General features: G+C 32.6%; 4 protein-coding genes across 7 annotated transcripts; 2 read left to right on the forward strand and 2 right to left on the reverse strand.

Moving 5' to 3' along the window:
- Nucleotides 1–6: 6 nt before the first annotated feature.
- On the forward strand, nt 7–2,548 carry Ccz1 (vacuolar fusion protein CCZ1). The gene is made up of 11 exons (XM_090108571.1): nt 7–230; nt 302–399; nt 568–658; nt 733–783; nt 865–990; nt 1,116–1,288; nt 1,388–1,662; nt 1,755–1,939; nt 2,030–2,115; nt 2,206–2,330; nt 2,407–2,548. The coding sequence occupies exons 1-11, from the start codon at nt 159–161 to the stop codon at nt 2,463–2,465; spliced, it is 1,341 nt and encodes a 446-aa protein (XP_089964697.1). The 5' UTR covers nt 7–158; the 3' UTR covers nt 2,466–2,548.
- LOC149903453 (man(5)GlcNAc(2)-PP-dolichol translocation protein RFT1) lies at nt 2,353–4,373 on the reverse strand. Its single transcript, XM_090108570.1, has one exon. It carries the CDS (start codon nt 4,371–4,373, stop codon nt 2,694–2,696), a length of 1,680 nt encoding a protein of 559 aa, XP_089964696.1. The 3' UTR covers nt 2,353–2,693.
- A 24-nt stretch (nt 4,374–4,397) lies between these two features.
- Lamtor4 (Late endosomal/lysosomal adaptor, MAPK and MTOR activator 4) lies at nt 4,398–5,047 on the reverse strand. 3 transcript variants are annotated; one of them, XM_090108574.1, is made up of 3 exons: nt 4,854–5,047; nt 4,644–4,761; nt 4,398–4,557 (listed from the first exon to the last, which is right to left on the reverse strand). In XM_090108574.1, the coding sequence occupies exons 1-3, from the start codon at nt 4,867–4,869 to the stop codon at nt 4,398–4,400; spliced, it is 294 nt and encodes a 97-aa protein (XP_089964700.1). In that variant the 5' UTR covers nt 4,870–5,047. The 3 variants fall into 3 exon arrangements, with proteins under 3 accessions (XP_089964700.1, XP_089964698.1, XP_089964699.1); XM_090108572.1 differs by having other exon boundaries at nt 4,644–4,782; XM_090108573.1 differs by having other exon boundaries at nt 4,644–4,796.
- An 11,162-nt stretch (nt 5,048–16,209) lies between these two features.
- On the forward strand, nt 16,210–21,087 carry LOC149903455 (lysosomal-associated transmembrane protein 4A). 2 transcript variants are annotated; one of them, XM_090108525.1, is made up of 7 exons: nt 16,210–16,379; nt 17,727–17,840; nt 18,108–18,306; nt 18,465–18,579; nt 18,945–19,101; nt 19,352–19,924; nt 20,364–21,087. In XM_090108525.1, exons 2-7 carry the CDS (start codon nt 17,733–17,735, stop codon nt 20,472–20,474), a joined length of 1,263 nt encoding a protein of 420 aa, XP_089964651.1. In that variant the 5' UTR covers nt 16,210–16,379; nt 17,727–17,732; the 3' UTR covers nt 20,475–21,087. The 2 variants fall into 2 exon arrangements, with proteins under 2 accessions (XP_089964651.1, XP_089964650.1); XM_090108524.1 differs by having other exon boundaries at nt 16,213–16,379; nt 18,441–18,579.
- Nucleotides 21,088–21,291: the final 204 nt, after the last annotated feature.

Here is a 21,291-nt window from a genome sequence, read left to right on the forward strand (position 1 = left end):
TACTGTCAAATGTCATTTATCAATAGTCAAAAGTCAAAACAAAAACAATTTCTGAAAATTGTATTTTAGATTAAAATTTTATGTTAATTCAAATAATTGAATTGTGTTTGTATTAATAACTGTTTTATGTTAATCATATACAAAAAGATACAATAATTATGATTGATGTTAAAAACAAAATACATTCTTTCTTTATTTTTAATTCTAACTTTGGACCTAAGGAAGGAGATGTAAGTAAATTAAAACAAAATATCTATTTAAATGTACGTTATATCTCCTCTAAATTCCATTCTTTTTACAGGAACTGAAAAGAATTCTATTTTTTTATCCAAATCAAATAAGCGCTGATGCTCGCAAAACTCAAGTTGGATTATGTGAGGCTGTTGTAAAATTTATGACGTGAGTACGTCTTGTTGTTGTGAGGGGTGTAGTTCTATATTTTAAATGATAAGATAATTTTTATTTGCTTCAAGTATTGAAATCCTCTATTTATAAAGTAAACGATTTACCTGAAATACTTCATCATGTGTAATACAATACAACATATCCAACATCATTTCTTTATAGCACATTTTCCTCCGAACCCTGTGAAGCTTTGCAGACTCAATCTAAAAGATATATATTTTACCAACCTGAGAAAGATTTTTGGATGGTTCTGGTAAGTAATTAGCAAACCTGGTTAGTCATAAGTATTAGAAAGTCAATTTATTATAGCTTTTTGAATAATTACAGGTTGTTCGAATACCTTATGCTACAAAGAGTACTGGAGAAAGTAAAGATGTTGTAAGTAGAAGAATGTTGTTTTTAATTTTTGTAATTAAATTAGACTATAATTACATATATTAAAACTAACTTTAAATACAGGTGGAACCATCAATAATGAAAGACTTTCTGATATCATCATACAAAATGTTCCGTATGTTTGTTGGATTATATGGTCAAATACCACCTGAAGAAACCTATAATATATGTGAAACATTTTTCACCCCGGTAAGATGAAAATTTTGATTTAGATTAAGCTTGTTTATGCCTTCAACGAATTAAAAATATATATTTTCAGACACTTATCCAATATGTTCTCATGTTTAATGTACTTTAAACTTATTTATTTTCAGTACATATCAAGTAGAGATATTTCAAATGATATAAGCAATGTCATTCAAGGTATTAGTTACTTACCACTTGAGAAGAACTCATTCTTCAGTGTTATATGCTTCATAGATTTGCTTGAAGTGAACTACCCTGAGTTTAAATGTGTATCTTTTGTCTACAATGACCAACTTATCTGGTAAGAATACTTAAAATATTTATTTTAACCATTTTTAAAATATAATTCATAATGTAACAGATATTCAAACATCACTTCTACTGATTTCATATCTTACAGGAATGGCCTTTGCAAGGATGACATGCTTACTCTATATCAATATTTAGTGCATAACTTACTTCCTAAACAAGTGGAAAAAGAAATACAAGGTGGAGCCGTAACAGCTGCAGAGAGGCATGGTCGCTTTATCAGCCCACCAGATGGCATTAAAACTGAAGAAGATTTACAAAAACTTAGCAAGGTTTATATGATGCGAGAGGATGACACTGATACACAACAGTATTATCTCATTATTTACAGGACTTTGAGTGCTACAATTTGTTTAACTGTAGATGGTAATTTTCTTAAATATTTTTTCTATAAAAATATGTTCCATTCCAGTTTGTCAATAGAATAATAACAGATTAACATTTTAATTATGTTTCAGTAAATACAAGTCTCAACTTATCTACATTCAGAGCATTGGATGCATTCATTGGGCCACAACTGTCCACAATTGCATCATCCATAAGTGAACAGTGTACAATACATGCATTACAAAATGCGCAAATATCAACTTCTGATCACAAGTTTTTGTACTTCAACAGACTGAACTTGGCGTTAAAAACATCTGTAAGAAATCTTTACGAAAACTCTAAATCTTTTTCAAAACTTTCAAGGGAGTCAAAAAATGTTTCATCATAATTTTATCATTTATTCTAGACACCTCCAAATTGCATGACACCATCAACGGCAGTTAGACCAGAAGTTTTAAGTATTATAGCCAAAATACATGCAGATCAGGAAAGGTAAAATATTGATGCGCATTATATTGATAAAATTGATTATGTATATCATTATTTGAAACATTATATGATTTGAAATTTATTTTTTCACAGCTTAGGAAAATATGGTGAAATAATAATAAAAACTCCAGATGAGTATTGGATCACAGGAAAATCATCAAATGACAGAGAATTTTATGTTGTTATGCAGAAAAATGCTAATTTGAAAGAAGTAGCAGGTAAGAAATAATAAATAATGAATTTGAAACATAATTTATAAATTTATTGAGTTATAATTATTTACATTGCTTACAGATGAAGTGAAAAGAATATGTGAAACTCAAATGAAAGGTATTTTCTTTTACCCAATGTAAATAGCAAGAGTGCATTTATTACATTAAATTCAATAATCATGTACAGATTATTTTAAATTTTTAAATAAATCTATGTTATATTACTAATTAATTATCTTTTATTAAATTGTTAACTCTCTTTTAAATTTACACTACTTTAAATATTACCCTTTTGCATACAAATTATATTTTGGTATACATAATATTATATACATAATAACAGGCTTATAATAGTTTGATAACCGAATGCTAGTCTTGTGAAACCTTTACATCTTCTTTTTTGAAAATCTTTCTATATGTTTTGACAATAAGTTCTCTGTTCTCATATCCCCATGCAATCAACACGCAGATAAAACATAAAATGCCTATTGCTAAATGAGCTAGCATATTTGTTTTAAATAGTTTATCTTCAGATAATTTACAAATAATACCTGCAATAGTTAAAGTAACTATAAAAAATTTACCAACATACAGCCCTCTTAAAGGCCTATAATCAGTATCTCTATATTTTTCATTTATGAAATGTATACTATGGATTATCCTTGCTAACATATTTATACAGTTAGATATTATAAAACCAACAGGACCTAAAATATAAGTAAGAATATAAGATAAAAGTAAAAAACTGATGGAGAAGAATACCATTAAATAATTGTAACTATTTAATTGCCCACTGGTCATAGTAGCAAAAGTGTAGCATTCGGTAATACCATTAATAGCCATTAAAACTATTGCTAAGCAGTGGCTCCTAAGCAGTTGTACTGGTAAACCACTAGCTACGAATGCCTGACCACCATACAATGTGAGTATAGTGCAAGAATAACTTTGACCAAACACTAGAACAATTAATCCTATTGAACTAACTGTTTTGCACACTTGTGATAACACTGTGCATGACTCTTGAATTTTATGCTGATCTTGTTTATGCAAAGGCAGATCCCGATTTAACATTTGAGTAAAATAAAAATAACTACTGTCTTCAATAGGTCTGAAAACAAATCGTGCAGCTAAGCTACCTAAATTATTTACAACATCATAAGTTGCCTGTTCACTAAAAGACATTACAGGGCTTGCAGACATGACATATTTCTCTCCCTCAGTTAATAACTGTTTCACAACACCCTGCTTAGCAAAGCTCACAGTTAAAGTACTCAATTTTTTATCAAAGGTATTATTTATTGAACCTAAGTATTTAGGTAAGAAATCTCTGAGTGACTCAAAGTTAAAGTCATCCATATTGCTGTAAAGTTTCTGTAAAACACTATCTGGAACCAATCTACTTTTAAGGGCTCCTTTAGCATAAAGTGGTTTGCTTTTAATGTACCAATAAAAGAAACAATAATATGCAATAACAATCACTGCAATGCTACCAACTTGCGCTATAGAAAATGCTATCAGTGCCATTGATCTATCATAAATAATAATGGATAAAAATAAAATTGTTCGAACAAATATGTGTAATGTATCCAATACAACCTTTAACTTGACAAAACAGAATAATTGTGCTACAAGTGCCATATTTGCTGAACAAAGTTCCAAGATGCAAGAAAATGCAACACTCCAACAACCAAATGTATACTGTGCTGCAAGTTCTGGATGACCCAAGGGTAAGATGTTCAACCAAATGTACACAAATACTAAAGACAAACAACAGCTCATTGGGACTGATAGCCAAGTCTGATTTATTATTTGACTCCATGTACAGTTGTCTTTTTGCCCTAAACATGCTCTGTGAAATGGTTCTCGGCTTAAAAACAAAATAGTACTTTCCAACAATAGGAGTCTAACATTCATTATACCGATTACTTCATGTCCAACATTCCTTATAACCCAGGCATTTATAATGAATGTTACACACCTGAACAATATTTGAAGGATGATATTAAATGATGCATTTTCTAAACTACTCATCAATAGATTACGCCCCATTTTTTGGATTATTATAATGTTAATTTATACATTGACAGCAATTCCTTCAGAAGCAGTTGCTTGTATGCTGCGCTTTACCACATGTATCTTCTTATTAGACAAGCATATCGCAAACCAATGATCTTCATATGCTATAGATATTTTCTTGAATGGTTCATTTGGTCCAAAGGCTATAGGATCCACACTAAAAATATAATAAAAGTTTGACAGTTATCTGTTCGCACACTCCACGTAACCAATGTATCGTAACAAAAAATATTTATTACCTACCTATTTGATAAACTGATAAGATCAGTAATAATCGTAGCAACACGTTCGTCGTTTTCAAGTTCGCCACCAGATTCAAGTACCGCCCCGTCCTCTGTTAATATCAAATAGCCAAGTTTGTCTGGAATTTTTTCCATTATAGCTGAAATTAGGATACTTGACTTGACTATAATTAATATTTAAAATAATATAGATTTTATTTTATTTCCTTACCTTCTACAAAACTCATACGTATTGAAAAAACTTAAGATTCTATCATGTAACAATTTTAATTAGATACAACGTTTTAAACAATAATTTGTGATTAAATGTAAAAATTTAGCTGAAATCTGAAATAGAAATATCGAATGGCCCTAATGGCTAATGGCCTAATACTTATTATATTAATTAGTAATAATGTAAAAGTATCGAAAATCGAAATATTTATCGAATTGTCAAATCACTCAAATGTCGATGGTCGTATGACGTATCATTCAAGCAGTTTTTGACAGCTGATATGTGTCATTAATACGTAAAAATGTTACAACTATAAATAATAAATTGAAATTTTAGCAAAAATTAGTGTATCTGTTACCGGAAATGTATGAAATCAAGGAATTGTATACATTTCCTAGGAAATGTGTACAATTCCGATTCCATTTAGGAAGTGTATAAAATATTGTTTAAAAACTATTTAATGCATGCATATCCTAGGAAATGTATAATCTTCCTAGGAATTGTATACAATTCCAATATCGTGTTAGGAAAGGTGTAAAGTAAATGCTTTCTGTAATAAAACATGTTGTTATTGCACGCCTCATAAGCGAAGCGTTGAGGTGGGTACTACTGTCACTTCGCGCAAAACATCTGATTTTTCAAACTTAAAATGCCTTTATGCATTGCACTTGTAAGATAATACATACACACACATATTAAGAAAAAACACTATTTTTAACGTTCATGATATTTTTGATGTCATTTTTGTTATTTAAACTAGTTAAAAAACAGTTTAAAATATAATTTGGAAAATCCAAAAGTGCACGCCTCATAATTTTTTTTTAATAAATATTTATTAATTATTATTTTTGTTTATTTAATAACAATTAAACCACAACGAATCAGACCCACAAGAAAAAGGATCCGCACATACAGACACACGGATGTCCAAGACAGAACTTTTTTAAACTGTTTTTTAACTAGTTTAAATAACAAAAATGACATCAAAAATATCATGAACGTTAAAAATAGTGTTTTTTCTTAATATGTGTGTGTATGTATTATCTTACAAGTGCAATGCATAAAGACATTTTAAGTTTGAAAAATCAGATGTTTTGCGCGAAGTGACAGTAGTACCCACCTCAACGCTTCGCTTAAGAGGCGTGCAAAAGTTCTGTCTTGGACGTCCTTGTGTCTGTATTTGGGTTGTTGAGGAAGTGATTATGAGGAAGAGGAGGAGGAAGAGGAATTTTCACACACAAATTTAGAGGATGCGGATGAGGAAGAGGATATTTTTTTTGAGGAAGAGGATGCGGATGAGGAAGCGGAAGAGGAAGCGGATGAGGATGAGGATGATAGGAAATTATAATCAAAATTAAAAAACAAAAACTTTTAAAATTAAAAATTAAAACAAAAGCCATTCTCCTGTCTCTACATATTGATGTTTAAGGTTAGGGGAGGTTAGCTCTCCCGATCGCGAATTTACAAAGCCTGTAAGTACTATAACTATTTGAGTCACGAGCCGGACTCAGATGAGCTTTTGTTTATGCATATTACTCGAAAAAACCCACAGAAAAAACCTAATCTATATCAGTGTCAGAAGCGACATTAGGCGATTTCCACAAAAAAAAAACTAACTGGTAGATATTATTATGTAAGCTTAAACATCTTGTTTGTTTTTTAATTTAAAATGACATTTGTCAAACATTATTTGGTAAAATATGTTTCTTCTGATTATTATGTTTAGAGATAAGTGTTAGGCGCAGATATCTATAAATAAGGCGGTAAGACTCTACTCTTGTTCGTTAGTAGAGTCCGACTCGTAACTCAAATACATAGTTTAAATAGGCTTTGTAAATTCGCCGCCCGATCGGATCAGCATCCTCATAAATTTCCTCTAAATTTTGAGGAAGCGATAGCGGAAGAGGATTTTTTTATTTTCATTTTTGAGGATGCGGTAACGGTAGAGGAACCCAAAATATTGCGGAACTTCCGCATTATGAGGAAGCGGAAGAGGAATCCTCAACAACCCTAGTCTGTATGTGCGGATCCTTTTTCTTGTTAACACGATAGCGACCGAAATACTTTACTAATCGAGTCTTTTTTTTTCTCTTACGCTTGAGTATGCTCAGGAATAGAACCCTTTCATTTTTCAGGGTCTGATTCGATGTGGTTTAATTGTTATTAAATAAACAAAAATAATAATTAATAAATATTTATTAAAAATAAATTATGAGGCGTGCACTTTTGGATTTTCCAAATTATTTTTTTTTTATTATAGCTCTTATTGATACAATCGGGTAACAGTCATACCGTAAAATTGTAATAATATTATGTTCATATTATTATCTTACTAATTAACATTTTAAAAATCAACTATCTAACTTTTAACGTAAATATCACAAAATCAACTTATATTTATTCTTATAAAATCAAATTTTCATTTGGCAAGTAATCAGTCCCCTCGTCCCGCTGTCCCCGCGTATATTTGGCGCAGTCGGATTGTATAATCCGCCGTATTACATTACGGCGAGCTGTTTTAATATGCCAAAAATTTGTCTTTTTCCAAAATTCTACAAAAATACGGTTGCGAGCCGACGGAGCCCCACTTCGTGGGGCTCCTATTTCTGTGTAGTTTTAAAAAAACACGAACCTAACCTAACTTACCCTCTCATCCAAACCAAAAATTTCTGATTACGAATTATCGGCATAGATTATATACAATTAGCCTGCGACATATCAATATCTTAAATGTTTTACACTTCCGTTAGCTATTTAGGAAATGTATAGATTTCCTAGGAAATGTGTATAAAATAATTTATTTCACAAATTTCCGTGCGATTTTAGGAATTGTATATATTTCCTAGGAATTGTATACAATGACGGATTACATACATTTCCGGTAACATATCCACATCTTTAGTGTCTAGTGGTTTACGTGATGCGCTTAGACTCGATAAAGAATGTTTGATAAATATAATTTTATATCGATATCGTCGAGTTACAACCAAATAGTAGCAACAATACTACTCACAAATCACATACTGTGCTACTGGTCACGACGTGTCACGACTCACGACTGTCGACTTGCGAGACCTGTGTGCGCTAAGTGTGTGCGAGACAAAAACGAGTGTGTAAATGCACCACAAGACATGAACTCTCTAAACCGTAGAGTGAGAATGAACCATAGAGGAGGCATTAAAATGACAAGTAATGCGTGAGAGAAATACACTTATGACTTCCTCTGAGCTTATGACTATAAAGCTAAGAGCAAGCGAGACAGAAACATTGTTTTTTGTTTCTCTCATGTTATGCGATTTCTTTTGTTGGGGACAAAGGCAGTTTGTCCCAAACAAGCGGCTACAGTCCATTGTTTTGCTAGTTTTCTGTTTTTTCTCGCTGTTAAGTGACTTCAAAGTTTAATAAACATTGACAGTGATCTGTTTTAATCCGACTTTAAGTGAAAATATGGTGCGTTGTAGTGTGATTGGTTGTAAAAATCGGCCGGAACGAAGATTACCAAATATTACCTTTCATACGTAAGTAAACTTATTTGAAGTATATTGTTTTATAGAACTGGATATAGTTGATACATTTTCATTAACTCTAATGTGAAATTATCTACAAATATATAATATTTTCATCGAAATAGACGTAAACATTTTTTTGTGTTATCCGACTAAATTACGAAGTGTTCTTGTTGTTCAGGACGCCATTTGTTTTTACGTAGTTTCAAATTTATGGTATAATCATGTGATTAACATGAGGGATACCAGTACAGGGTAAAATTTTCCCCAAAATCGTGAAATGTTTTTTTTAATATTAAATGTTAATGTTTGTGTAAAGTTTGTTACACGGTTCGGTTTTCCGGTTCAGTTTTCCTCATTTGCATTGGTTTAAGTATTTTTTTTTCAATGTCGGTTTTTTTGTATATTCCAGGTTACGATGCACATCATAACGCTGAAGACTGCGAAGCTGGCCCTTCCACACGAGCTGCAGCTGCCACTGAAGGCAGCGAGGACGCTGCCCCGTCAGGAGAGGCCGTGTTGGAGTAAAATCCGGAAGGCCACCCCCCGCGCCTTCCTCACCGCGGTGCGGCGCGCTTTCGTCTGCTACTCGCGCGCACATTATCGCGGAACCTCTACCCATTTATTTCTACCGTCATTTTGCTGTTCATTTTCAAATAAATGTATTTCGTTTAATTTGTTTTTAATTTGAACTATTCCCAGTACTTTTTTATTATAAACTAGCTGTTGCCCGCGACTTCGTCCGCGATTACGTCGTTTTAGGTCATTCGTCGTTTAAAAAAAATACGTGACACTTTATTTTTGAATGTTCTTAATTGTCTCTTATAAAATTTAACTACATTAAAATTGAACACTCTGAAAATCTTAAAATCGGAGAAAATTGAAAATCTGAGGAAAACATGAAGGAATGTGATTTAAATTCTACATTACTTAGTATTTCAAATAATAATCTAAATTAAATGTAGATTAACAGTTTGAGCGCACCGTTATAGAATATGTACCTAAGTATTAAATTACGTTAGTTTACATAGTAACAAAACAAAAACACGATGATTTTCTTTCGCGCTCGATACCACAAACTAAGCATGTTAATGGTACGTGGCCCGCGTCACTTGACCCCCCGCGAGTTCCCCTCCTTTGCTATGCGAAAATATGCGAAAAATTGTAATACTGTGGCCTGGGCGTTATACACGCCCAGGGAGTTCCTGAGTGCCGATAGACGTCCGTCTATCGGCATTTATAACAATCTTATATTAATATCACCATCTTGAGGAAAAGCTTCTAATGTCGATTTAAAACTGCATACATACGAATTAACCTGATGAAACATGTTCTAAAATTGTGAAATGAGTTCAGTTTTAAATTCGAGAAATATTGATAATTCTTGTATTCGACTATTCGTTGTAGTCGAATACAAAATATATTTAAAGAAACTTAGGTTGGCCTTCAGGCAAAAGGGATCCTATCAAATGGTAAACTTGACCTTGTATCTTAAAAGTAAGCATGAAAGGACCTTCTGATAATTGTTGAGCACCAAAGGATCATTTGAAACGCACTACTATAAGAGCGAATATTGTCTAAGAACTGTTTAGATTGCACGTCATGTTCCTCTAAAAGTAGTGATTTCAAAGGTTCCGGTGTATCTTCAAACGAAAGCCGACTCCTTACTCCACTTTAAAGCATTACAAAAATAACATACTACGTTAATATCGCCTATACAGAAGATGATCTGTAATCAATTGTGAGGTTATAAGAAAACCCACTTTTATATTTGTCGGACCCCACCACCGAATTCGTAGATTGATCTTCTATGTTTAGGTACCTCTAAGTCATTAAGACTATGCGAAATCTGTCTGCAGTAAGAGGGGCCTCTCGCTATTCGTCCGTTTCCAGAGACCGAATAGTTTCAATTCTTAATCTTTCATTAAACAAACTTAATAATCGTTTTTGTCTCAATTAATTGTAATATTCGCGTCCCTACTCTAGTCATTGCTTATGCTCATGTTCATCTTCAAGAGATCGAATAATATTACGGTGCACCCTATCATTTGTCAAACGGTCTTCATATTGAGTAAAAGTTTCAGATTCTCGAGATAAAATGTGACGGCCGTGATCAGCTGTGAGACGTTATACCCTCTCAGTGAAGGTTTCGGTCTCACGGGATAGTACATGCCGTTCGCGGTCAGCTGTGAGCCGCAATTCTCGTTGTGAAGCGGTTTCAGGTTCTCGGCATAACACGTGTTGTTTTCGGCCTAGAGTATACCTCTAACGATTCTTGAGAACTCTTATTTCTCATTTTCTTAGCTTTGCTCGAATTTCGAGATAAAGATTTTTTAGGTGGCACTGATGCATGAAAATAAAAATTGAGTTAAAACGGGCTGAGAGTGTTATAGACAAATATAATCAGAAAGCTTCGAACTCCTAAGCTATCGGAAGTTACACGTGTTATTGTGAGTCAACCATAAAAGATAGACATTTATGATGGGAGATATTTTTTATATAATAAGGAGAACATTTCTTTCATACATGATTTCTGTGTAGCTTTAACCATTAAGGTTGCACACGCGACGAAAGCTTAAAAATGGAGTTACTGCTCTGCCCAGGAATATGAAAAATAATTGTACCAAGTTTCGTTTAAATCCGTCGAGTAGTTTTTGTTTCTATACCGGTTATACGGACAAAAATTTTACTGTTTGCTTCTTTGGCATCAGTGTCGATCCCTAATCACCCCGTGATAGTTATTTAGGAAATATATTTCATGTACAGATTTAATATACCTAAGTATACATAATATATTTAGATTCCAATTTCCATGTAACGTTAAATTCGACTATACAATAACTAACAGACAACGCAGGTTACTCTCGTTTCCGTAAGTTGAGGCGGCTACATATTCGGTCCTCATAACATCACTTTTAGTGAACGAAACGACAGCGCGGTTTAATTCGATGCCAACACCATCAGAAAAAAGGAAATATTTTTAATTGTGAAAAAATATTATGATTTACACTATTTTAATATAAAAGATATGGCTGTGAGTGGGTAAAAATAAATCCAGCTAGTTTCACATCACACTTATGTTTATAATTAGCTATACGACATGAAAATATACATATTAATTACCAAGCAATAATCATACAGGTAAATACTGAACAAAAGTATTAACAGTCAAAGTTTATTTTTACTAACATTTAACAACACCCATGTAAATGATGAAGAAATGATAATTATCAACGAACTAACCTTTTCTATAATACTTAACACAGCACATTTTTTAAATTATCTTGCTCAACTCTGCTCAAAAATTTGAGGGTTTTGTTGGAACTGTAATGTGTCAAAACTATGATATATCTAAACTACGATACAACTTGCATGCGGAAATGCTCATTACAATCAGTGAATTTAAAGAATAACTAACAACAACTATTCAATTTTATTGAGCTGATGAATATCTTTTGCCTGGAAGAGATCATCGCCGCCTAATAAATATACTGTGTTTTCTTATAAAATCGTAACATAATTTCTTTTATCTACTAAATTTTAATAAATAAGTTCTTTTTGTTATTTTTATCTAAAAATGATCTTGAGCTTATATTAGGCAAAAGTATACATTAACTTTTTATAATTTCAGGACCGCACCTTAAATGGGGTGCTCGGAAAATATGCCTACGGATTATTAATAGAGAAATGATACCTACACAACAAAGTTATGTTGGTTCCATTTTATTTATAAAATATAATGAAAATGGGCAAATATAAAACTTATTATGTAAAATGATTAAAAATAAATAAATGAAGCAACTACGATTCAAAGAAAACATCTTTTTCAGTGTGAAAATGCTCTAAGCAATCCTGGATGATGAGTAGGTATAATATCATGTACTCTCATCCCAGTACGGTCGGTACCTCGTTCACAAAACACGAAGATTGAATTTGATATATTTGGTTTTATGACATTTATTTTAATTTTATTTATTTATTTATTTATTTATTCAAATGCTTTATAAATATAAATTTATAAATAATAAATTTACAAAGAATAGAAACATTCGATCACGAAATTATGTATTCGAGTCCCGCCTCGTGATCGAATTTTTTCTATTCTTTATAAATTTATAAAACACGAAGATTAAAAATGTAACCAATGAACACAATCAATATTAGATTAATTATAATGGTGTCTAGTTTGACTTAAAATAATAAACATCTACCCTCACTTTTAAAAATGTAGTATATTCACACGAAATATAAGCGCACCTTATAGGGAAGGGAAGATATGGGTTAAAGAGTTAAATAAATAACATGATTATATTTAAATTATTAATTTTCAACAGTTGTTCAGTAGTGATAACATGTAAATTGATTTGATTTTTACGAAATCTCATAGATGGCGCTGTTTCAAATTTGTCTTTATACTACTAAATTCATTAAACTGTTTCTCTGCCCAAATTACGTAAATGACATAGTTTTTATTTTGTAAAGCTAGATAATAGCATGGCTTACTCGAAACCAACATTTAAACATGAGTCTTTAGATTGTACGCTGTCGTAGTACACGGAATATGTAAGAAAATTAAAGGTTCACAGCTCCTCCCGCGAAGGTGATATCATGATAATATGTTTAAACTATCCTCACCCGACCTCTTAGGAATATTCATGCAAAATTTGAAGTAAATCTATGCAGTACTTTCTGAGATTAGCCCGGAAATACATACAGACAAACAGACAAACAGACAAACCGACAAACAGACAAAAATTCTAAAAACTATATTTTTGGCTTCTATATCGATTATAGATCATGGATCAAGTATTCTTTTAAAAAAATATTCAATGTACAGTTTTGACTTTCCTACGATTTTATTATATGTATAGATAGGCACTAAAATGACAAGTAATGCGTGAGAGAAATACACTTATGACTATAAAGCTAAGTTTTTGATGTGAATATCAATTGAATACATTACAATATTTGCGTTCATGAGTAAAGGGGTTATAAGTTAAAAATAAAAATATTTTTTTTTATATAATGTAATAAAAAATTTTTGTCTTTCGTAATTATTCCCGTATCTGTTTTATAACATATTATTCTGTCTTCTGATTCAAATTCAATTTGAATTTGAATCAGAAGAAATAGCAATTAAAACCGCATATTCTGAAACTAGCAACTACTTGCAAGGGAATCACAACCTACAAGGTACTCCCCACGTCCTATAGCACAGACAAAGAAAAAATTGCTACAAGCAACATTTAAAGATACAACATAATAAAACAATTACCTAAGTTTGTTCGAAGCCCTCGGTGCGCGAGTCCGACTCGCACTTGACCTTTTTTGTCCTAATTTTACTGTATTTTCTATTATTATTTACCATTGATTGAAATGATATCTAAACTTTAGCCTTGTTTTTTTATAAAAAATATATGAACTGGGATATTTCGATATTTGTGGTTAATTGCGAGAAGTGTAAAAGCAAAAGTTGTAATAAATATTTTAAATATGTACCTACAACTTTACCATTAAACTTTATTCCACAGTTATAGTTTTTTTTAATCCCGATCTCAGATCGATCGTAAATAACTTTTCCTCTAATTTTTGTTACCTATATTCTCTTCCGTTTGAAATTGATTTCATTGTTCTATAATATTACTTTTATGTTTCAAAAGTTAATAAAAAATCATGTTGAACAATATTACTTTGTTAATTTCAAAAGTTAATATTATATTGCCCGGCTATATATTTTATACCCGTGCGAAGCCGGAGCGGGCCGCTATGTTTTTATATACAACGTTCACAGTTTTTCTGTAGTGTATTTATTTATTTTTTTTTTTTCTTTATTTATTGTCAGAATCACATCATGATTACAAATTGATTTACAAAGGAAAAACAAATAAAAGAAAAATAATAAGAATAAGAAGAAGCTTATTCCTAAGAAACAGTAGGTAATGTGGCAGTGAGTGACCTGACAAATGGAGCCAACTCAGTTTATGATGGCAAGGTGATTAATACCTTACCACCACTGATTTTCAGTGACCCCAAGTGACTATTGGAGTTTCAGTCTAGAATTACATGTAATGAAAATTTAACATGAGTATATTATGTGAAGGATATATTTCTATTAATATGATAGATATAATATATATATAATATCAGTATGTATAGGTAAACCAGAATCTGATGGCAATTAGGGAAATCAAAATTTTGAGTGTGCAACCCTAGGGAAAATGGACTGAACGATCTTGATACTGCGTATTTTTTATTTTGTCCTCAATATCATTACTTATATTACACAAGTGGATAATACTGTATTTAATAATGAGATATCCACGTAATATTATGTAGGTACTTATTACATGTATAATATACATATTATGTTCTAAAGGTAATACATAATATTATGTATTACACACCTATATTTGAATATAATATATAATTATGGCATGTGAAAATATGGATGTAATGATAATGCAGATCAAAACTTATTTACTATATTTAACGATTGTTTATAATTTTTTATAAAATAAAACAATAATAAAATAAAATCATGTTTATTTTCGTAAGATTTAACACATTATAAAATTGACTTGTACACCTTGGACTTGACAAATAGCCGAATTGGAAACTCCTGTTATAAGTTTTCATAAAATTATATTTTAATCAACAAACAATATTATATACCTATTTATAACATTTTTAATTTAAAGTATCAAAACGGGTAAGTCCAACTTAGCAATAAAATCTTTCACGCGCTTTAAAATTGAAAATTGTGATGAGTTTGACCCTACTTCATCGAATATTTTTCTATACACATTGTAAACAACACCTCTTGCTTGTGATCGCAGCGGTTTTATCGACATTTAGAAGATTTTGAAGACAAAATCCTAAAAATTTATCATCAAAACAAATAATTTGACAACCAATTTGATAGTTGTCAAATTAAGTTGCCACATGAAAATCTTTAATTTTTTAAATATAAATATGCCATCAGATTCTGGTAGACCTATAATTATGTATATAATGTAAATAAATAAAATGAAATTATGTATACAATGTTAATAATAATTATAACGATAGATAGGCAGAGAATAAATGCGTATATAATATTATGTTATAAAATAGATATTTAATGTGTAATTCGATACAAATGCACTAAGTGTTAGAACAGGATTTTAAAATATGTTTCCGGTATTGAAAACGAAAATTATTAATATTTGTCAAACTGGTTAATGGTGGTGGGATGTTGTTCCAACACTTAGTGGCATTGTATCGAAAGCTACCCTTGAATGCAGCTGAGTGGTGCTTGGGTATGGATAGTTTACAGTTTGCAGACCTAGTTAGGTAGTTTAAGGCACTTCGTTCACCTACCCATGCGAGTTTTTCGTAGAGATATGTGGGTATTTTCGACTGCATCAATTCAAAAAGTAAAGTGGCAAAGTGTACCTGGCGTCTTTTTTTCATATTTAGGACGTTTGCGGTATTAAGGTAGGGGCTCACATGACTTCTTGAAGGGATGTCCCAGCAAAAACTTTTACTATATATATTTTATTTACTATTTAGTATCAGCATTGCACCCGTGCGAAGCCGGGGCGGGTCGCTAGTTAAGTTAATAAATAACAAAATCTTTTCAAATCTGTCTTTTTCTATCTTACAAAAAAATACCCAAACATTTATAGATATTTTGCCAGTTTTTCGGATAAAAAGTTTTTGTAATAGTTGGCAACATTGACGTAAGGATTCGCCATCTCGTTCGGGTATACGCCGATGTCGTCTCTATAGTTCATTCTCACTCTACGCTCTAAACTCAATAGTCATTATTTCAATCTGTCAGTTGTCACATTGACATTTCTACGTGATTTCTACGATTTACGTACATACCTACTTAAATGAAGATTATTTAATTTTGAATTGTGATTTTTATATTGATGTGTTGATACTTTTATTGAAATTAATTGTTTAGTAAAAGTAAAGTTCCTTGTTTTAGTGAAAATCAAAAGCAGTATTTTGTTATTTGACTGACCTTAACGTAAGTTGAAAATTACAATAAACAATCTATCCTCCTTACATTCCCAACACATATGGAATCAATGTAATGTAATATGAATATTGAATACGCTTCTTATTATGATTCCATTTTTATTTTATTGTGTAATTCATAAAACGATTATAGGCACTCTCTATAAACTTGTGACACATATGAGTAATGCGTAGTTATCGATATGCAATCTTTTTTATGAATACACACAGGAGTTATTCTTATAATATATTGTATTTATTGTTGTAATATTATTGGTGCACATATTCTCGGAACTGGACTTACTCATTGCAACATAAACTAAAAAACATCTAAATCACCAACTACTGGTATTATAATTGCTCAATTTTGTGATATTGTTTCCAGTCGATACATTTTAATCGAAGAAGCAATCTATGATTAGTCTTAAATGTGATTTTCCTTTTTTGTAACAAATTTATAAGTAACTAGCGGTCCGCCCTGGCTTCGCCCGTGGTTCATATTTATGTTTCCTCTACATAAGAACCATCCTCGTACTTCAAGGAATATATAAAAAAAGGATTAATTGTTATAAAATATATAAAAAAAAGTGTAATTGTTGCTTATAACTTCTGCAGTTGTGTACATTTTGGAAGAGAAAAGCAGATCTTTTAAAGTAATTTTTGGTGAATGACTAAAAAATTCTAGACAAATTTCTCTTAATGCCTCATCTACACTAATATTATAAAGAGGAAAACTTTATTTGTTTGTTTGATTGTAATGAATAGGCTCATAAACTACTGGACCGATTTTAAAAATTCTTTCACCATTCGAAAGCTACATTATCCACGAGTAACATAGGCTAGGTTTTATCCCGGAAATCCCACGGGAATGGGAACCATGCGGGTTTTTCTTTGAAAACGCGGGCGAAGCCGTAGGCGGAAAGCTAGTTTACAATATGCTGATACCATACAAATAAATGTTTCATTATATCCAGTATTATCATTTTTAGTAACTCCTAGACATATACTACTACTAACTTCTTTTATTCAGATATTGAGTCACTCATTACATAATGCATCAATATGTGTTTACTAATCAAATTCAAAAATATGAAGCAATGATGTCTTCAATTTGTGTTTAATAACTTCAAATCCTAAAGAAAAGGGTACTTACATGTGTATTGTGGAACTACATTTCACCATATAATTGGCACAAGTTATTTTTCAAGTTCACAACATCACAATGTTTATGTTATATCATTTAAATATGGGTTATTTCCTGTGTTGATATGATAATACACAATTAAAAGGAAATGAATAAAACATAGCAGTGCCTTTTAATTAAAAATTAAAATTAAAATATTTTCAATATTTGTAGGTCAAAATGTTAAGATTTCGAAATAAAATGGGTACTGAGCGCAGTAAGGAATGGCGCTGTTGTGGATGCTTGCATGTACGAACCGGAACCATACTTCTTGGTTCTTGGCATTTGGTAAGTATTTCTATAATTCAATGCATGTTCTTTCATATTTTATAAAAATATTACGATATATTTCTATCAAAATGCAGACTTTGTTATCAATATATGCATACTTGGTTGATCAGAGGATTTAAAATGATAAAAATCTTTATAATCTTACATCCATTAATCTGCACAAAATACTTCATTATCGTAATAAGATTTTATTGGATCAAAATTATTTTTAACATCCCTCATCCTTTACTTAGTATTTTCATTTGAAATATACAAATTTTTCAGACCCTTCATCTCATAGCTCTGGGATTCTTGGCTGCTGTGGTCAGGGATCCAGCTTTGATGCAGGACTTTGAACAGGAGCAGGAGACTTTTGTAGATTGGCATGATGTTGGTTCAGCATTACCCACACCCTTGTCTAATGTGGAAGCACCTCCCAGTCCACAATATGCTGTTAAACCAAGAGACCACAGCTATATATACCGTAAGCATGTGACTGTAACAATTGATATAAAATTAGATATGCATTGTTGTTACTGACTTGTGATTTGAACATTCATTCATGTATACTTCTAAAAGTACACTAATTTTTAACTACTGTTGTTTATTTTTATTCAGATGACGTAGATGTTGGTGCTCTAGTTACAGTGTGCACTCTGGCTATCACTCTGATGTTAATATATGGTGCAGCTCGCGGCAAACCTGCCCATATCTTACCTTTCTTTTGTCTACAAATTTTTGATTTCGCCATCACCGTGTAAGTATGCTTAACAGATTTTTTTTCTTCACATATGTACTATTAAATTAAATACTGTGATATGACAGAATTGTTTTATGTTAACAAAAATGGAATATCGATTGTGCAATGAGTTATGTAATACAGTTTGTGTACTTATTTATAAATTTTTATAATCAAAAAAATTTTTTTTATTAATTTTTCATGCACTAATAAAGTGAATATGTTTTAAGGTTGTAATAATTTAGTTTATGTTTTGGTAACAGTAGTTCCAGACGTTTAAGAATTAGGAAATTGAATAATAAATTTTCAAATTTATACAAATTTCTAATGTTGGGAGGAAATTAGAAAATAAAATACATTTTTCTTTCATTTTTTTAATTTAGATTAACTGGTATGGGATATCTTTGCTACGTGCGCTCGATCCACCGCCTGGTGAAGGACGCTCGTCGCGTTCCATGGCGGAACGAGTTGCTAACACTGCCCGCCCCTGCGTTGGCTTTCCTCATACTGTGCGCCTTCCTTGTCGCTATTCTCCAGAAGGTATGTAGTTTTTTAACTAGTTTTATTGTGTTTGAATAGTCCAATGTTACATAAAGATGAACTTTAACAACTGACAGCATGTTATGATGTTAACCTCTTAACTAAGAACAATAAAAAGGAAACAAACTAGAATGTGTTAGAAAGTAATAAACAATTTATTCAAAGAAATAAAAGCTGTCTGATTCCTTATTGAACCTTTGATTAACGGAAATCGACTATAAAAAGTTTTTAATATCAAATATTTTCCCAGGCGTATTTCATCAACATGGTGTGGCGCTGCTACAAGTACCTCACGATGCGCACGCACGCGCTCACCAGCCTCACGCCCTTCGTGATATCCAGCGAGGGCTCCGTGAGCCCCATCGCCCCGTACAGTCGCGCGCCGCTGCCCGTGCCGCAGTACTCCAGCCTGCTGCCCGACTACGAGGAGGCGGTCAAACAGACCCCGCCCCCCTCGTACCGCGCCGCTACGCTCATGGCTGCCAACCCTGTGCCTGTGGTAAGTGCGCTCTCCGTGAGCCCCATCGCCCCGTACAGCCGCGCGCCGCTGCCCGTGCCGCAGTACTCCAGCCTGCTGCCCGACTACGAGGAGGCGGTCAAACAGACCCCGCCCCCCTCGTACCGCGCCGCTACGCTCATGGCTGCCAACCCTGTGCCTGTGGTAAGTGCGCTCTCCGTGAGCCCCATCGCCCCGTACAGCCGCGCGCCGCTGCCCGTGCCGCAGTACTCGATCCTGCTGCCCGACTACGAGGAGGCGGTCAAACAGACCCCGCCCCCCTCGTACCGCGCCGCTACGCTCATGGCTGCCAACCCTGTGCCTGTGGTAAGTGCGCTCTCCGTGAGCCCCATCGCCCCGTACAGCCGCGCGCCGCTGCCCGTGCCGCAGTACTCGATCCTGCTGCCCGACTACGAGGAGGCGGTCAAACAGACCCCGCCCCCATCGTACCGCGCCGCTACGCTCATGGCTGCCAACCCTGTGCCTGTGGTAAGTGCAATGTGAACTTCATTGCTCATTGCTCTGGTCTGCTTATTGAATGGTGAAACCAACCAACAGGAACAACAGTGAACAACAGTGAAAGTCCAACATAAGAATCTCAGGTGTACTATAACTGCATCACTATACCTAAATATTGCTAGAATAATGTGTATCTGACTGTTTACCATATTATGTATATTGATTATGTGTTGATTTTCAGTCAATTTGATTGAGTCTTGTGTGTAGAAAATTCATTATTAATTAATGATATTTTTTTCATTAACAGGCCGCCAACCAAGCTAACAAGGATGGAACTGAAGCTCAAGCAGAAGGACAAAATGCCCCCACAAACACTATGGTAGTCCTCCCGCAACAGGGCTCACAGGCTCCCGTCTAAACATTACCATTAACTGCTAAGTCTTCATTAACTTATTTTTTATGCAATCATTTTAATGGTTTTTTTATCACATGGACTTTATTTTGGGGCGGGAAACCCATATTCTCTTTGAGAATTCTACACTGATCCAAAATTATATTACTAGCAATTTTGCTATGGGTGTATGTCTCTTACTATCAGGTGACGCGTCTGCACGTTTGCCTCGATCTACCCAAAAAAAAAGATCTTGTATTCCATTTTTACTCTGTTGCCATATTTCTTTTTATGACATGTTAATTTTATAATTTATCTGTTTCTTTTTTATATTTTTACCTTATACCATTATAGGTTTGTGTGTCATGTATTCTAGTTTTTAAATCATGAATTTTCTTTGGGTCCAAATAAATATATTTTGCCAATTATACATCTTCTAATATTATGCGATGTCATTTCATGGAACAATGAATTAAAAATGAAATATAGTATTATAGGTAGCGTTTTGATGTCGTAGAAATGCAAAAATTTGCGATCTCTTGGTGTCTTTTTATTTTATTTTGCGTTATTAGCATTAAATCTTAAACAAAACTATACATTTTATTCTTCAAAGAAATAAAGATAATATTTATAAACGAAATTTTGTTTTGTTATTCTCTACGTATTTTGTATTGTTTTCAAATCACACAATAATTACAACAAATGAAATCGTGTTTTCAATTTTATTGAATGTCTAAAGTGGAAATGCAATTTAATTATTTATTATATAATTACTCTAATTACATCGACTTCAAGTATACTTAGAAATTCTATATGTGGTAATTACTTACGGTCTATGCCACCT

Source organism: Colias eurytheme, chromosome 13, assembly GCF_061535395.1.
Source record: "Colias eurytheme isolate Ceu_HAF_F1 chromosome 13, ilColEury1 Martin Lab GWU primary, whole genome shotgun sequence".
NCBI classification, from domain to species: domain Eukaryota; kingdom Metazoa; phylum Arthropoda; class Insecta; order Lepidoptera; family Pieridae; genus Colias; species Colias eurytheme.

What these genes read in the sequence shown, in the direction of transcription:
- LOC149903455 (XM_090108524.1), top strand. Translation starts at nt 17,733, where the DNA reads ATGTTAAGATTTCGAAATAAAATGGGTACTGAGCGCAGTAAGGAATGG. An exon ending in TTCTTGGTTCTTGGCATTTG is followed by an intron (nt 17,841 to 18,107) that starts GTAAGTATTTCT and finishes CAAATTTTTCAG; the next exon opens with ACCCTTCATCTCATAGCTCT. An exon ending in CTGCCAACCCTGTGCCTGTG is followed by an intron (nt 19,925 to 20,363) that starts GTAAGTGCGCTC and finishes TTTCATTAACAG; the next exon opens with GCCGCCAACCAAGCTAACAA.
- Ccz1 (XM_090108571.1), top strand. Translation starts at nt 159, where the DNA reads ATGATTGATGTTAAAAACAAAATACATTCTTTCTTTATTTTTAATTCT. An exon ending in TACAATGACCAACTTATCTG is followed by an intron (nt 1,289 to 1,387) that starts GTAAGAATACTT and finishes CATATCTTACAG; the next exon opens with GAATGGCCTTTGCAAGGATG. An exon ending in ATACATGCAGATCAGGAAAG is followed by an intron (nt 2,116 to 2,205) that starts GTAAAATATTGA and finishes ATTTTTTCACAG; the next exon opens with CTTAGGAAAATATGGTGAAA.
- LOC149903453 (XM_090108570.1), bottom strand. Translation starts at nt 4,373, where the DNA reads ATGGGGCGTAATCTATTGATGAGTAGTTTAGAAAATGCATCATTTAAT.
- Lamtor4 (XM_090108572.1), bottom strand. An exon ending in CTTATCAGTTTATCAAATAG is followed by an intron (nt 4,558 to 4,643) that starts GTAGGTAATAAA and finishes TTATATTTTTAG; the next exon opens with TGTGGATCCTATAGCCTTTG.